Raw genomic sequence first — 17,826 nt, 5'->3', positions numbered from 1 at the left:
CTGTTGTATTAATTCAAATGTTACATCTTTACATCCGTAGCCTGTCACGGATTTGCTGTCATTTAGTATTTGGGAGGCGGTTTCACACTTGCGTGTCGTTTGCATCGTTACAATAAAGATTAGGGCAGGGGCAAAAAAAAAGTCTCTTACTGCTGGGCCAAACCAAATCGATTGAGGGTTTGATGGAGCACATGAGCGCACAGGAAACGCAGATCGTATTTGACATATCAAAAATTAAAAGTAAATTTATTTATTTATTTCCTATTTAATCTGTTTGTTTATTGAGTCTACAAGATGCTAAACTGAAGCCGGATAAGTAAACGCTGAACAAGAACCCCCCTTTTTCGGTGAAGGGATCGACCGGAAAGAAAAGAAAGTCAATCCCAGCCTCTCATTGGCCCAAAGTTCCCCGCGAAAATAACGTCACCCGCAGTTTCGCGCCACATCTTCTCCGCTCGGACGTATACACAAGAAGAGGTAAGAAGAGACGTATATAATGATATTTTTTAGCTTATTACATCTGTAGTTTTGGTGGTTTCGTGAAAGCGTGACACGTTAATCAGGTTGACTTAAACGTGCACGAAGGTGTTTTGTTGTTTTACGCTGACGTTTAATGTTAAATCGTCGCAGTCGAGGATCAGCTTATTGTGTGCTCTGCAGCCACATGTCAAATGGAGGTCGAGGGTTTAATGCAGTTAGTGCTTTAGTGAAAATAAGACACTTCAAAACATCTAAAAAAGACACGCAGTGTAGCACATCAGCGCGCCGGAAGTGTTGTTTGTATAGTTAAGTGAACTTTTCGTGCTGTTTGACTGATATCTGTAACTGTAACTTCGGTCGTTGCTGTGCTTTTTTTGGAAGTCGAATTTCCCAGAGGAACCCACCCGAGGGATTAATAAAGTTCTATCTTATCTTATCTTATCTGGAAGCGATTCAAGCACGCATTCATAACATAGATCCAAGTACCAAATGTAAGGAAAAACAGTTGGTTTGTTTCATGCCCCAACCTTGGACTAATTGTTACACAAGGTTATTTGTGCTACATCAAATATTACCTCATTACATGTAAATGTAATCGGGCTGTTAACGAGGCAGCGAAAGGCAGGCTGCTCAGTTTATATCCATCTCATGTCATTTTCTCCACAAAACTGAAAAAAGATCTAATAAAACAAAAAGGAAATAGTTAAAGTTTTTCAGCCAGCCACATATGTGAATGTCAGTTTTCTAAATGCTCAGTCAAACTTGAAGCCATCAGTGATGTCCTACAGCCAGAGCGACAGTATGTAAGTGTTATTACATTTCCGTTACTGAGTGTCACCTTTTGTTGATTTCCCAGCAGCAATGTCTTCTCCAGCTTCAACCCCTGGTGGCCGTAAGCGTGGAAGGAACACCAATCCACCTACACGTAAGTTCCCCACCTGCTCCATCCTTTTGCATATGGACCTCCTGTGATTGTATGATGACCGTTGCCTACTTTTCTTCATGTCTGTGCGATTTTAGCCAGCAGTGAGGACCCCACCTCGCCTCCCTCTCAGCGGCGCAGAGGTCAGGACTCCTCCACCGGGGACCTGATGCCGATGCCCACCTCCCCAGCCACGGACATTCTCAGTCCTGCAGCACCCCAGGACACGTCTCTGCTCTCCAGCCCCCGACCTTCAGGTATGACATGTTTGAGTTGTTGTGGTCTTGTGGACTCAAGTTTGGATTCTTAAATTGTTTTATAAATCTGCCTCCTTTTAACAGTGCCTCCTAACGAGGTGGACATGAGCTCCCCCTTGATGTACGGGACTCCCAGCTCCAGGATTGAGGGAACCCCACGGAGCGGAGTGCGGGGCACACCAGCCAGGCAGCGTCCTGATCTGGGATCAGTCAGGAAGGCTCCCCAAGTTGATCTTCACTCTGAGCCGGTCAGTAACCTTGTGTTTGTCATGTATTGAGCTCACATGAAGCCTGAACCCTCAGAAGTTAACTATTCGCTATCTTCTCTCAGCCAAGCGCAGATGGCGCCGTGGCCAGCGAGTCGAACGCCGGGCAGAGGCTGGTGATCTGGGGGACTGATGTGAATGTCGGCACCTGCAAGGAAAAGTTTCAGGTATGAAGCCGAGTCAGCTAGATCCCATAATAAATGTCCTGTAGGGAGTCCATGAGTTAACATCGGCATGCTTTGCGTTTCGCTGCTTCCAGAGGTTTCTCCAGAGGTTTGTTGACCCGACCTCCACTGAAGATGAGAACGCTGGTCTGGACCTGAACGAGCCGTTATACATGCAGAAGCTGGAGGAGGTGCAATTTTTATTGTTTGCTGCTCCAAATGTTTTTAAGTCAGACTCGCACTGCACGGTGGTGTTTCTGAATGATGAACAACAGCCAAGAAATGAGACAATACAGGAGGAGGCGGTTGCGCGGGATTGCATTCAAAGACGTAATATCAATGTTTCTCCTCTCGTCCCACAGATCAGCGTCGTCGGCGATCCTGTGATGAACGTGAACTGCCGCCACGTGCAGTCCTTTGATGCAGAACTTTACAGACAGCTCACCTGCTACCCACAGGTAAAGCTCGCTTCATCTGCCATCATTTGTTTATTTTTTTTCATTGCTGTTGTTTTTATTACGTCATTAGGTGTATTCGTGAGTACGGATTAAACAGAGGATGAAACCTTGAGCCCCTGATGAGTGAAATGGCGGCCTTCTGATTTTTATAATGAAGTAATGCCATACGGTGATGTCTTGAATAAATAAAACTAAAATAAGTGGATGCAAATGCAAAGGGAGAAGTGGTGTGTAATGTGACGCAAACAAGGTTATATAGAAAACAAATGGATAGGTGAATGAATCCAAAGACAAATACAGAAGCAAATTTTACTTTTTGTTCTATGAGGGGTTTATTTACATTTTTATTGTTATATCCATCTATAATATTATTAGTCACTTTATCCACAGGACCACTGGCATCTGCACTCTGTTAAAGATTAAATCGTTCCCTGTTTCCGTGGAAGAAATTCTGTGGAATTTGGCTGCGTATTAATGGAGTTAACTATGTCGTTTTCAGGAAGTCATCCCAACTTTTGACATGGCGGTCAACGAGCTTTTCTTCGAGCGTTTCCCCGACTCTTTCCTTGAGTATCAGATCCAAGTACGCCCCTACAACGCCGTGAAAACCAAAAGCATGAGGAGCCTGAACCCAGAAGGTTTGAACTGACGTCACACGTGTTACGGGACCCATGTTGTCTTCTGTTTTTTGTAAACAGTGAGGTGTCAACTTCTGTGTTTCTTCCACAGACATCGATCAGCTGATCACCATCAGCGGCATGGTGATCCGCACCTCGCAGCTCATCCCTGAGATGCAGGAGGCGTTCTTCCAGTGCCAGGTGTGCGCCTACAGCACCCGCGTGGAGGTGGATCGCGGGCGCATCGCCGAGCCGGCTGTGTGTCGCCACTGCAACACCACCCACAGCCTGGCGTTGATTCACAATCGCTCTGTCTTCTCAGACAAACAGATGGTGAGAGTTTGCTCATAGTCAGCGACACCTTATCTCAGAATACACGGATGGTAATCGCCGATGTGTTGCTGCGGAGGTCATGGCGACTGTTTGTTTACCGTTCTTCCTTTCGCAACAGATAAAAATTCAGGAATCTCCCGAAGACATGCCGGCCGGTCAGACGCCTCACACGACTATCGTTTACGCTCACAACGATCTAGTTGACAAAGTGCAGCCAGGAGACAGGGTGAACATCACTGGTGAGATTTCTTTAATATCTTGATAATATTAATTTCATGATGACCTGTATGAAGAGTAAAAGATGGGGCTGAAAATGGAAGCAAGAGCTGAGCTGCAATATTTCTAATGACCAGCAGGGGGCAGCTCCTGGCTGCAGAAAGTCATCAGGTGGATTTAAAGTGTTTGGCATGAAATTAAAGCATTTAAAAAAAAAAAAAATTTGCAAGGTGGTCGTTGAAGGTCACGTTGTGGTCGGATCACTAACAGCCTTTGTCATCTGTGCAGGTATCTACAGAGCCGTCCCAATGCGCGTTAACCCACGCCAGAGCAACGTGAAGTCGGTTTACAAGACTCACATAGATGCCATCCACTTCCGCAAGACAGACGAAAAGCGCCTGCACGGTTTGGACGAAGAGGCCGAGCAGAAGCTCTTCACCGAAGACCGCGTGCAGACCCTGAAGGAGCTCGCAGCCAAGCCGGACGTCTACGAACGCCTCTCCTCTGCCCTTGCACCGAGCATCTACGAACATGAAGACATCAAAAAGGTAAGACCAAAGGCTACTTGTTAAGGTGGAAACACTTGGCTATCACATAGCCAAAAAGGCCCACAACAGCCACGCCCTCTTTCCTGCATATCGGTCACTCTGCTGCAGCTTTTAAAAAAAGAACATTTTAAGCAGAGGTGAAATGCAGAAATGCCCTAATAAAAGTTTTGGTTGAAGATGAATTTAGATTAAAGTTGTGATTCGATTGTGTCTCTTTCTCCGTCTCCTGGTACCAGGGCATCTTGCTCCAGCTGTTTGGGGGCACTCGAAAGGACTTCAGTCAGACCGGCCGCGGGAACTTCCGTGCCGAGGTGAACATCCTGCTTTGCGGAGACCCCGGCACCAGCAAGTCCCAGCTGCTGCAGTACGTCTACAACCTGGTGCCCCGCGGCCAGTACACGTCAGGAAAGGGCTCCAGCGCTGTGGGTCTGACCGCCTATGTGATGAAGGACCCAGAGACCAGGCAGCTGGTGCTGCAGACCGGCGCGCTGGTCCTGAGCGACAACGGCATCTGCTGCATCGACGAGTTCGACAAGATGAGCGACAACACGCGCTCCGTGCTGCACGAGGTCATGGAGCAGCAGACCCTCTCCATTGCAAAGGTATATGTCACCACATTTAATACGTAATCGTTTGGAAGTACGCAAACGGAAGGAGCTTTCGGTCTCACGGCGTTTGTGTTTTCGTGCCCTCAGGCTGGAATCATCTGCCAGCTGAACGCCCGCACCGCCGTGCTGGCTGCTGCCAACCCAGTGGAATCCCAGTGGAACCCCAAAAAGACCACAATCGAGAACATCCAGCTGCCTCACACTCTCCTGTCCAGGTGAACATCACTGCATTGAAACTCCCGATGCACCGATCCACATGTTGCTGTGTTGCAAACTAAACGTAACTTTGTGTTTGTTGCGCCGTCAGATTCGACCTCATTTTCCTGATGCTGGATCCCCAGGATGAGGCTTACGACCGCAGGCTGGCTCACCACCTGGTGTCTCTCTACTACCAGACCGAGGAGCAGATGGAGGAAGAGTTCCTGGACATGGCCGTGCTGAAGGACTACATCGCGTACGCGCGAACGTACATCAACCCAAGACTGAGCGAAGAAGCCAGCCAGGCCCTCATTGAGGTCTGTGGAAACTCTGTGGCTTAATTTAACCCTTTTAGCAAACATTTTAGTCGATTCTTAGAGTTCTATGTAGCTGACCTTGTTTACGTTCATCCGCAGGCCTATGTTGACATGAGAAAGATAGGCAGCGGCCGTGGGATGGTGTCCGCCTACCCCAGACAGCTGGAGTCCCTGATCCGCTTGGCAGAGGCCCACGCCAAGGTACGCTTCTCCGAGAAAGTGGAGACCATTGACGTGGAGGAGGCCAAGCGGCTGCACCGAGAGGCCTTGAAACAGTCGGCCACAGATCCTAGAACAGGATTTGTAGACATCTCTATTCTGACAACAGGTACGGAAGACAGTGAATGTATTTCTAAAGGTGCTGACATGAGAAATTAAAGATGCACTTTATGAGGGTCAGGCTCATTTTACAATGGCCTTGCTTTGAAATACTAGTTCCATTTTCTCCATTGTGAAGGTGCCACCTGGGCTTTTCCGGCCTCTTTATAGGACAACTTTTTAACCCCAGATTAATTATGCAAATAACCTCTAGGTTCAGTCCTGCAGTTGCATTTCAATGCATTGTTCTTTGCTTGATTACAGGCATGAGCGCCACAGCACGCAAGCGCAAGGAGGAGGTAGCCCAGGCCCTGAAGAAGCTGATCCAGGCCAAAGGGAAGACGCCAGCCATGAAATACCAGCAGCTGCTCGATGACCTCAGAGGACAGTCTGAAACTGTGAGTCTTTTAAATCTTTATTTTTATTAAGCCAGCATGAAGTCAAAGGTCAAATATCAGTTTGATTTCAGCTCTTCAGATGGCGATCGCTATGGCTGTAGCATGGCACTCGTTCCTCATTAGACTGAACAAAAGCTAAGCTCTAACATTTCTCCGTATCCTCTGAAATATCACAAAATTCAGCCAGAGTAGCCGTCGACACGTTTGCACTCTCTGAGTATTTGCTGCACTTTTGCATCACTTCCTCTCTAATGGCTTCCTCCTGTCTTGCCCCGTTTGCAGGCGATTACTAAGGAGCTGTTCGACGAGGCGTTGCGAGCTCTGGCTGACGAGGATTACTTGACAGTCACTGGAAAGACTGTTCGTCTCCTTGCTTGAGGCACACCCTGCAATTATGTACAGTCCTTAATTTTAAATCCTATCCCATGTCGACTTCTTTACTCGTGCTGTAAAAAAACGTATTTGTTTAACCGAACCAGCATGTGCTGAATATCTGGGTGTATTAGATGTTTATAGCACCCCAGATTGGTGATTCAGAAGGACCCAATGACTCATTAAACGCTGGTTTCCTGTTGCAGTTTTTATAGGAATGTGTAAAAACTGCATCCAGTGTTGACTTAAAGAGCTCATATTTGAAAGTACTTATTTTCTTTGTTAACTTGTTTTGTGCTGTGATTAAAAAGCTCTTTGGATAACTTGTACATTATAATCGCAGACTTTGTCTTCAAGAAACTGTTAAAGCAAGCTTGAACTTATTTTGTGTTTTTTCTTTTGGATTGAGTAGCTCATGTTGACTATTTGTTTATAGAGAATAAATAAAATGATGTTCACTAAAGGTTTCTTACTTCTGACCTGCATATTTCACCAGTTTCTCTATGTTAAGTTGTTTGCTAGCTGTATCATCTATGCGGAAGAGCCTACTGCTGACTTTACTGGGTAAATCTTGGTAGTAAATGGACTGAGATTTGTTCCAGTTTCCAGTATCCTGGCCAAATATGCTTCTGATGTGCAGGTGAGCCAGTGATTAATGATTGAAACAAGGCAGGGTGGATCCAAGCTTTCGTGTTTACACTGATACTGACCCCATCATCCAAGTCACATGTCAGAAACTGACTTATTACATGTTTTTCCAATTTAATTTCTTTCTTATTGTACCTGATGTGGTCTTCTGCTATAGCCCATGGGTCTGGAGATGCTCTTCTGCATACCTCAGTTGTAAGGAGTGATCATGTAAGTTATTGTTGCCTTCCTATTAGTTCAAAGCTGTCTCCTCTGGTATCAACAAGGTATTTTTACCCAGAGAACTGCATGTTTTCTCTTCTGGACCGTTCTCTGTACACTCTACAGATGGCTGTGTGGGAAAATCCTCGTAACCAGCAGTTTTTGAAACGGTATTAACAACCACACCACATTACAAGTCACTTGAGGCATCTCTTTTCCTTGTTCTGATGATCAGTGTGTGGCCACTCTACACAGTAATGCAGTTTTCCTCCATTATGTAACAAGTGATAAAAGTATACAGAGACTTATTGTGAACCATTAAATAATGACATGTAGACATGCTGATCTCGTCATGTGTCTACTTGTCTATGATGGTCTCCACTACCAAACCCGTTTTATCATTTAACAATGTAGGGCTCGAGCAGAGGAAATGCAAATGTTGAAAGCATTTCACTGGTGCATGAATAATTGAGTATGGTTTAAAACGACTTCAAAAATATACTCTCCAAGCATTTCTGAGTTTCCCAGACATTTCCCAGAAGGTCAAGGTCCAAGGTCAGAATTGAGGTCAAAGGGTCAAAATCATAATTTCATTTTAATTTGACTTTCATACTTTGATTATTCAGGAGAGTCCAATTTAATCAAAACTAGATGGCTAGTTCAGAAAGAGTGGCTATTTTAGGTCATTTTTTCCCCAAAGGTCAAAATGTATGATAGTCATTTCTGCTTTCAATTAAGAACTTTTGGTCTTGGTAGCATTGTGCCATATCATCAAAACTAGAACCAACCAACCATTTTTCATTTATCTTGACCCAAGCTAGAATAAATGTAGTCAGACTCTCTGTCCCAGTGTTCAGTGTACTGTTGCTTTTGTGCTCCCTGGCACTTTGGTGCAGTCCTTCACTCACACTGGCTTAGCTCAATATCTGTGAAGCAATCGGAGCCATGAATTTAAAAAAAGTTAGTTTGACCTACTCAGCAGGGGGGGGGGGGTTTGAAGTGGTAAAACATGAGCGCGAGAGCCTGCTGTCGTATAAAATCATGCTTAAACAGACGTGCCAAGCGGCTCTTTTTTGTGGCTTTATCTCAGATTATGGCGGAGACCCCGGAGTTTGTACACCTGCAGCTGGAGCCAGAATGATGTGTTGCTATAGCAACTACAGCTACATGGCAGCAATCCGAGTCAGCGATGAGAGTGGGTGACTTGACCAGCTACATCCACCATTTTGTCTTATCTGTGACCACACTTCATCTGCTTCCCAAATCTGCTGCACATCCTCTAGCAGTTAATCTCTGGCCTGATTATAAATGTATAAAGTATGTTTTTTGCTATTGTATTTTTATTGTAGTCCAATTTTATCAGGTCTGACATTAGCCAAATAAATGGATAAGATATTGGAGGGAGAAAAACCTTTAATCCAGATCTGTAAGCTTAAATTATCCAATAACCTGACCACTGAAAAGATGCAGTTAAGCCAGATGTGTCTCGAATCTCTCAGATCTCTGCTCTTGATAGCTTAACTGTTTCTTTCCTTCTAACAGTGCAACCTGCATAAATTCTGGACCTGGAATGGACACCTGTATTATCCACAAAAGTGTGTTTAAAGTTTCAAAAATAAAATAAATCTTTTGTTTTGTGAAATATCCGACCCTTCTCATCCTGTTTTAAATGTAACTGAACTCTACAAATCAGCAGACGAGGTTTTGTCTAAGAAGGTCAAAAGCCCGACAATTTGGGAGATGCTCGCTTAATTTTGAACGGTGATGTGTCACGTGTGCAAAATCCTAACCTGCCGAGCTGTCAGCTGAAACCAGGCTGAAATTTACCAGAAAAAGATGATAGTTTCTGTCGGTCATAATGTCCAAAGTATGGGGGTATGATAGAAAACTAATACAGCCTGCACATATTTATATTAAATCTGTTAGTGAAGTTGTTAAGGCTCTAATCCTAATCAAAAAGAAGCTGCACTGACTTAGTCTTAACTTTAATTTCAGCATGGTGACGCAGTGGTTAGCACTGCTGCCTCACAACAAAGGGGTCCTGGGTTTGAATGCATTGGCTGGCTGGGGCCGCTTTGTGTGGAGTTTCCATGATCCCCATCCCTGCATGGCTTCCTCTCACAGTCCAAACACATGGAGTTTGGACTGTGACCAGTTAGGTTAACTCATGACTCTAAATCAAGTCCTGCCACTGCTTTGGTTTGCAAACTCCAGCTGTGCCCCTCTTTTATATGCTGAATGTAAAAACACTTCCACTCGTTAATGCCCCTCAGCCCCAGTTGGCCAAGGATGGTACCAAGCAAGTTAAAGGCCTACTGTAAGAGCACAGAATCTGAACCACACGAAGCAAGTTAACAAATAAATGCAGCCGTCTTCTGACGATACAATCAAATAACTGACAGAACACAAAGGCTCGTCTCACATTTGCCAAAAAAACATGGTGACTATTCCCAAGACCTTTGAGGAAATGTTATGCGGACTGATGAGACAAAAGCTGAACTTCTGGGAAGCTTTTGTTACATTTTCTTTGTTACAAACTAACAAAGAAAATAACATCACACTAACAGTCAAACATGGTGGTGGTAGTGTGATGGTCTGGGGCTACTATGGTACTTCAGAAACAACGCTACTAAAAAAGCCTGGAGGAGACTGTTCAGTCATCTGTTTGTCTCCCGGAGCTCAAGTGTACTTGAATTATGCAGCAGGATGAAGATCTGAATGAAGGTTTTGGAGTGACCAAGTCCAGATTTGGCATGATGTTAAACAGGCTGTTTATACATGAAAAGGTTACAGTATGGCTAAATTAAAACAATTCTGCAAAGAATAGTGGGCCAAAATTCCTCCATAGCAATGTCAAAGACTCATTACCAGTATCTACAAATGCTTGGTTGCAGTTCTTACTGCCAAGGGTGCCACAACCAGTAATCAGGATTAAGTCCAGGCAGGTTTGAGTAACTTTGTAACCTTAATGAATGGAATCATCATTTAAAAACTACTTTTTATTTGCTGTGTTTACCTTTGTCTAACACTGAAATTAGTTTGACGATATGAAACATGAAAGAATGGAACGAGAGTGAGAGTGGACAGGTGCGAACAGCCTGTCAGCAGCGTGCAATGCCGCTCTCCGCCGGTGTGATGCTGCTCGCCCGATTTTTAACCGCCGTGATGTCACACATCTGTGTGCTTCTGGACTCGGCTGAAGAAGATGGCGGCCTCCTCAGGTTTGTGTGTCTTCAAACTAACATATACAGCGACGCAATGTGCAGCACAAGTCGAGGCCTCGATGTTATTTCAGTCACGACACTGAGACTTTTTACTTAGGAGAGAGGTTTATGAAATCGCTTTGATTTGTAATTTACTGCAGTCGATGAAGCAGTGAGCCTCACGGGAGCCATCTATGTCACGGAACTGGTGTGTTGGCTAACCCTAGCTATATAGCGAAGGAGTGACTAGCTGGCCCCGTGAGTTAGCTGAAATAGCTTAAGGTGGTCTTCGCTGTGGCCCATACGGACACCGTGCATGTGAAACAAACGTTAGCTATAAAAATCCAGTATAAATTTTTGATTTGGTTTGTAGGTTTCTGTTAATGTGTTTCGCAAACAACCATAGATGGCATTAGCTAGTGAAGCTAACTTAGCGACTAGAATATTCCAGCACCGCGCGGCACTCACTCCCATTTTGTCCAGCTAGCTTGATCGGAATATTCTTATCGCATATGAATGTCGTAAACGCGTATTTTGTGATTAAATAGCAACAAAAGCACAATAACCGAACAGTTAAACATGCTTTATGAGAAATTTTGTATAGCTTCTCCATGAAGCATCACACACGGCAGTACACATAATGGTATCGGAAATGTTTTAATGTGGGGAGCAGTTCCGCCTCTGCTTTCATTAGCACGCTGCTCGCTATTGTTGTGGCACGCTTAACGCCTTTGTTTAACCCGTTTTCCATTAGGTAAAAAATGTATTGTATTTACACGAGGTGGGTATTTGCAGGTGTAGGGCGGGGAAGATAGTCGAGCACCAGATCGATTAACTACAACCGCTGTAGTGGGCACGCTTTGTTTCAGCAAGTAGTCGGGGCCCGTGCTTGCATTCAGCGCTCCAACAGGAAGCGTGGCTTTTCAAACTTGCAAAATAAACGCCCTGAACGACAAAACAAATGAATAATAGCAAGTCGCAGCAAACGGCTTTTATTTTTGTGCAGATCTTAAGCAACCATAACGGAGACGAAACGGCAAAAGGGAGCGAAGTAGAGAAAGATTTAAGTTGCCCCATTAACGACACACATGTGGGGACGTGGGGAGCTGTTTAGATGTCTTCCAGTCGAGTTCTTAATTTGAATTGCAGCACTACCTTTAACCGTGACTGCAACTGATAATACTTGTCAGACAGGTGAGGGCAACAAAACTAGCATTCAGTTTGGACAGTGATGGATGTGGCGAACACACTCATTACTAAGCCGATCCTTTATTCTGTGGCCTTTGCACCAACCTGACATGATAGACCAACAGTCACCAACTCGGCTCGTGCTGTTGTGGAGACCAGCTGATGAATCAGTCTGCTGATATTAACCAGTCGCATTTGTGTCCGTATCTATGTGTTAATGAATAATCTTTAATTAGCAATACAGACAAAAATGCTGGTAACTGGTTTAGAGCCTCTTCTTTTGCTCCTCTTGACTGTTTTTAGCACAGCTGACATTTCAAGATCGCTCCTGTGCTCTATTACTTAATCTTTCTTTCATTTAAACTTTACCCTGGTGTGTGTATATGTAGATAATATTGACTGATAAATCAGTATTTTACATTTTTAATTGCTGAATTTTTGCAAACAAACAAAGTATGTTTTATGACCAAAACCTTGCACTTAGTGGCTCATCTTCCATTTGAAAAACAGACCATTACCAGAAAACGCAAACAACAAATTTCCCATTGGGAATTTAATTTCTTTCCCAGAGCTAAAACTTTGTAATTAGCTAAGTATTTACAGAAAGGTATAAATAATTTTTGTTTAATAAAACAAATTGCACAAAAAAAGCCATTCACAGTGAATATAAATGTAATGTAAAGTCTTGCTTTTTTCCTCGTCTTACATTAGAATTTCTGAGCATCTTTTGACGATCTTCAACTCCGTTATTAGTCAATTAACTTGTCATTTATTTTCTCAATCAGTTATAATGTTGCTATTACAGACTAGGGATGTTTGATATAACAATATATATCGGATGACGATATAAAAACGTCTATCGTTTCATTTTATGCTATCGTTTGTTTCGTGGTGTCGCAAAATAAACTGTTTACGGCAATATTTTTTCATCGTTTTGATGGTCACTGTAGTGGCTATATTAATTTCTTAAAGTTCTTTCTTTCTCTTATATTTAATATAACCACACTACAGATGGACAAGCGCCTGTTTTTATGCGTTGTCTTTAGCAACAACGACGGTAAAATCCCTGCGTGTGGCTTACTTATTTTCCACATAAACCTTTCACAATAAAGCTCAAGATCCTGTTGAGACTTTTCAAAATAAACTGAATCACGTGAAAGAGTATGCAGAGTATTTATGGATGAGAAGCGAAAAAGAGCCATCAGGTGCTAAAAAATAAACCTTAGACTCAGACGTTAGAACAGGCTTTTCCCCGCAGCACACCGTGTAATAAATACTCACAAAGAAAACGGCGGCCGTTACAACTTATGTCTAAAAATGTATAGTATCATGCATCGGTTAAAACATTCGACTCCAGGTACGCGACGCCCAGCTGGAAACACTTCACGCAAGTCGAGCTGCCTGAGATTCACAGAATTTACAGAAAATGTTAGATTTGTGTGATTTATATTGTTATCGGGATGATAGATGTCTTATATCAGGATATGAGATTTTGGTCATATCGCACAGCCCTATTACAGACAGTCCTGTTGACATCGGTGTCTCTGCAATGACTGAAATCTTTCAACAGTTTCTAGGGAGCAGAGACATTTTAAGAGTCAGCCATTGCAGTCTCAGATGAAGGGCTGATATTTTTTTTTTCTTTAAAACTTATCTCTGAAGTCTGACCATGAGGTGAAATGAAAGATTACATTTCTTCGCCTTCCGCTCCAGGCATGTGGTCTTTTTTTTCTTTTTTTTCTTTTTTGAAGAAAATAACTCCCTTCACTTCCCTTTCTGCTGGTTTGTCTTTAGGATCATACTTATGAATACCAGTAGTTTCACGTATGCGCAGCCACCGCTCCTCTAAGAAGTTCATCATTTACAGTCTGCTGAGTGCCTGTCAGGCTATGTGTTTTATGCCAACTTATCAGCCCCCCTACGAATACCCTCCTCTCCGAGCAGCCAAACATTGGGTTGAAGAGTTTTGAGCGATGTTCTCATCGGCCCAGATATTAAGACGCTGGTCATAAGATGGATTTTACTCTGAATCAGGTGTTAAAAATCAGCAGTATAGGCCCATGTGCTTCAGCTCTCGTGACCATTTCCAAACAGCTGTCAAAGCGCCGATATATTTCAAGCTTCAGTGTTAACGCGGCATCGCATGTCTTCAGCGAGTGACTTCTGATCAAGGTATCAAATTCGAGGCACAGAAGGTGAACGTAACATACTGTGAGCCGCGGTCTGCCGAGCTATTTTTTTGTATCAGCTTGTCCTGTTTTACGCACATTTAACTGCTTCACTCTTGTACATGGATTGCATGTTTTGATCCGAAGTGTGAAGTCAAATTTTCATGAAACACTAGCAACGGAAAAAAGCAGACCGCAGATTATCAGAGTGGTGGCTGCTGAATATTTTCCTGCCGGTCAGCTAATTGTTTCAGCTTCGTGCGCTGTACCAATTAATTTGCCATATATTCAGTCAGGCAATTGATCTTTTGACCTGTAGATTGTCATACAGTGAAAATCGTTTTCAGATCGGCATTTTAAAACTGTTTTGTCAACAAAAGTGATTTGCATCCAAGCAGCAAAAGGCAAATTCAGACTGGTAGGATTTTCAGTAGGTGACAAATGTTACATAACAAAATGCAGCTTTCCCATAAAACCAGGTGATCATTACAGCTCTAAACCAGCTGTTATGGACACATCTGTTTATACTTTATGAATATTTTAGTTTTTTCTTTAGTAACAAATCTCGTGAAAGCTAAACTTATAGAAAACAATGACTTCATTGAGCCTCACTACTGTTTGCTCTCCTGTTAGCGATTTCTAGTCCTAAGATCACTGCCTCCTGAGGATATGTGTGATAAACGATCCAGTTATGCATGCAGCAAGCCTTAATATTAGTCAGATAATGCGTTACTGCAAAAGGCACCAATGCTGTGGAGAGTTTTAGTTTAATGACTCTGAAGTAGTGGATGAGGCCTGGCGACGCTGATTGGCTCTGGACATGTGTCATTTAGAGCAGGCACGCCGCTATCGCTCAGGTTATTGTTCAGGATACCTCGGAACTCTGATGTTCGACTTGGGAATAATGTCACTCCTGAGTTAATGCATTCCTGAAAAAGCGAGGACAAACGGGGACATCCAACTCCAAATTTTGAGTCGCATATCTCAAAATTCTTGCCTTTTTGACTCAAAATCCGAGGACATTTTTTAGGCAATAACCTTAAATTTTGTCTTATGCGCGACTATTTATTTATTTATTTTTTTAAATAGTATCCAGCTGGATGAGTTATAAAAATGTGTCCCTTGACGTCTCACTGTAGTGGTTTTGTAGCTGTTGCTAGGGCTTGTTCTAGGCAGTAGTTGCCTGGGTAACCCTCCACGTTATTTGACACACTGTCATACGTCAGTGAGTAGTATCATTCGTCCTCGCTGGTAGACAGTGTTTATTAAAAAAAAAAAAAAGTTGCTGATGTAACTCGGGAATGTAAATTTCACTTTGCCAGCAGTTATTTTGCCTGTCATTGGCTGACGTTGCTGAATGTCATTGACTTCATGTGGCCTCTGGTTGCCACATAGTTGCTTCTTTTGACGCAACTTTATTGCGTTGGCTGATGTGTTTTTGCTGTTCACAGATGGCACGATGAAGAGCTGAAAGATTCAATGGGGATTTTGTGTTTGTCTAAGTAAAATAGCCCAAGAAAACGAATGCCATCGACCAATAGACAAATTATTTTAAGTCCTGTTATCAGCCGAGAGTTTCATAATCTCTTCAACCCATTAAAGAATGGCTAGTTTTTTGTCTTTTTTGGCCATGCAAACACCTTTAAATCGATCCTCATATTCTCTTCGTTCCTCTGTTATTTTAGGAGTTAAAGTCCCACGCAATTTTCGCTTGTTGGAAGAGCTTGAAGAGGGCCAGAAGGGCGAAGGCGACGGCACAGTCAGCTGGGGCCTGGAGGATGACGAAGACATGACTCTCACACGATGGACAGGCATGATCATCGGACCAGCGAGAGTAAGCACGGGAATCTCGTGAATGAACACACTGCCCGCTATTCATATTAGACACCGTAACCAAAGCCATTCTGTTCTTTTCTTCCTCAGACCAATTACGAGAACAGGATATACAGTCTGAAAGTGGAATGTGGACCTAGATACCCAGAGACAGCGCCGACCGTTAGATTTGTAACAAAAATTAGCATGAATGGGATAAATAATTCCAACGGGACGGTGAGTGTCATCACAGATCTGTCAAGGTTATGTATGGCTTTCGCTATCTTCTCTATCATTTCGGGAGTTGTGAAATTGTTTCGCAGCTTTGTGATGCGAGCCGTGCAATAACTCACTGTCAGCAGTCTTGTCACAATGACTGATTCTGTTTGTTTTTTTTTTTTTGTTTCTCCCCTTTTGTCTCGCAGGTGGATTCACGTAGCATACCAATATTAGCAAAATGGCAGAATTCTTATACCATTAAAATTGTTCTTCAAGAGTTAAGGCGTCTAATGATGTCCAAAGAAAATATGAAGCTTCCACAACCACCAGAAGGACAGACCTACAGCACTTAATCGTAATGGATTGTTTCGACCCTCTGTCTTAAACCTTACTCTCTTAGAAATATTGTGTAAAATCATCATGAGGCTCACTTCGCACATCAACAGTATCGTCTGCAAGAGCAAGATTGGACTTTCTTATTACATAGCTCATTCAAAAAAATGGAAAAAAAGTCCCTGCAGTTAAGCACTGAATAGATAGTAAAAAGACTACAAGACCACACTTATCTGCCTATAATAAAGTTTCTTTGACAATGACTTTTGTGTTTTGACCGGTTCCAGCTTGAGTAGGCTTGAAGAGGGAAGCATGATGCCACATTGAGGCTGTACCAGAGTCCCAGTACTTTTGTTTAAATGGCTTGAAGTAAAAGGCAAGATTGGGGGGAAGGGTATGAAGGCATGTTCTGTAACTAATACCTAGTCAAAGAGAAGCCACATTTTTGAGATGTTAGTAAAATTTAGCAGGTTCTTTGAAATATCATGCAGATCGCTGAATATTGAATACTGTGGCTGTAGTCTAAAAGTAGTGTCACAAGGTAAGAAAGATTTTTTTTTTATAAATATATATAAATATATATATATATCTGTATTTGACACGATACCAATATGTTTCTGTTCTGCGGCTCTTTGACATGTAACAGACGTTGAAGCCTGTTCGGTTCTGAAACCCTTGCATTTAACTTCTAGTGGAAATGGCAGGTGTATGAATTTGTGATTTTTCTCAAATTAAATCACTGTCTGCAAAAAAAGGCTCGTCGTGTATTTGACTCCCACACCTAGTGTTTTTTATTTTTTCCACCAGAGGGCCCTGCCAGACAAATAGGCTTCCTCTAAACAGCCGGATACATACACAGTTCGTGGATTATGCCGTGGGAAAGCCGGTTCAAACCACGCTGCAGTCACTTGTGCCAGTTAGAATAATAAAAAGCTTTTTATCTGTTCTGAGAAGCAGAAGCAAGGTTTCCTCTGTGCAGCTGTGGGATTAGCCGTAAAGTTTAATAAACCAAATGAGCATATCGGAGTGTTTAAAGAAGATGCTGTGATCATCTACGCGCACAGGCCTCTTTATTAGGCTGCTTGTTAATTCAAATATTTAATCAGCAGCTTGGTGCTATTAGAAGGAGATGAGGTCAAGAGGACCTGAAGTTTCAAACAGCATCACAATCGGGAGGAAAAGTAATTTCAGTTTAGATGTGACATGGTGATTGGTAGTTCAGAAACGGCTGAGCTACTGGCAGTTTCCTGCAAAATCATCTGTAGGGTTTACAGAGAATGGTCTGAAGAAGGAAATTTCCAGTGAGCTGCTGTTCTCTGGGTGAAAACGACTTGTTGATGTCAGATGAGAAGGGCCAGGCTGTTTTGAGCTGATGGGAAGGCAGCAATTACTCAGTAGAAACGAGGTATGCAGAAGAGGGTCTTTGAAAGCACAACATGTCAAACCTTGTAGCAGATGGACTCGTGAAGCAGACTCACAGACTCACCAAAACTGGACAGCTGGAAATGCCTGGTCTAATGAGTTTCAACTGCTGCTTCAATAATCAGATGATGGTGTCAGAAACAACATGAAAGCATGGATC

General features: G+C 43.0%; 2 protein-coding genes across 3 annotated transcripts; both read left to right on the top strand.

Annotated features, from left to right (window-relative positions):
* The first annotated feature begins 380 nt into the window (after window positions 1–380).
* On the top strand, window positions 381–7,662 carry mcm4 (minichromosome maintenance complex component 4). 2 transcript variants are annotated; one of them, XM_082512358.1, is made up of 17 exons: window positions 381–477; window positions 1,337–1,405; window positions 1,501–1,659; window positions 1,744–1,907; window positions 1,991–2,092; window positions 2,185–2,280; window positions 2,452–2,547; window positions 3,047–3,185; window positions 3,277–3,497; window positions 3,616–3,736; window positions 4,002–4,261; window positions 4,498–4,863; window positions 4,957–5,084; window positions 5,177–5,384; window positions 5,484–5,712; window positions 5,967–6,100; window positions 6,383–7,662. In XM_082512358.1, the coding sequence occupies exons 2-17, from the start codon at window positions 1,342–1,344 to the stop codon at window positions 6,476–6,478; spliced, it is 2,583 nt and encodes an 860-aa protein (XP_082368484.1). In that variant the 5' UTR covers window positions 381–477; window positions 1,337–1,341; the 3' UTR covers window positions 6,479–7,662. The 2 variants fall into 2 exon arrangements, with proteins under 2 accessions (XP_082368484.1, XP_082368485.1); XM_082512359.1 differs by having other exon boundaries at window positions 390–477; window positions 1,340–1,405.
* Window positions 7,663–10,435: 2,773 nt separating this feature from the next.
* ube2v2 (ubiquitin-conjugating enzyme E2 variant 2) lies at window positions 10,436–16,507 on the top strand. Its single transcript, XM_082514134.1, has 4 exons — window positions 10,436–10,542; window positions 15,566–15,714; window positions 15,804–15,929; window positions 16,118–16,507. The coding sequence occupies exons 1-4, from the start codon at window positions 10,527–10,529 to the stop codon at window positions 16,262–16,264; spliced, it is 438 nt and encodes a 145-aa protein (XP_082370260.1). The 5' UTR covers window positions 10,436–10,526; the 3' UTR covers window positions 16,265–16,507.
* The last annotated feature ends 1,319 nt before the right edge of the window (window positions 16,508–17,826 follow it).

Source organism: Aulonocara stuartgranti (genome assembly GCF_965226115.1).
Source record: "Aulonocara stuartgranti genome assembly, chromosome: 18".
In the NCBI taxonomy this organism is placed as follows: domain Eukaryota; kingdom Metazoa; phylum Chordata; class Actinopteri; order Cichliformes; family Cichlidae; genus Aulonocara; species Aulonocara stuartgranti.
Note: the sequence above shows the minus strand (reverse complement) of the source record. Positions and strands in the feature narration are given on the sequence as shown.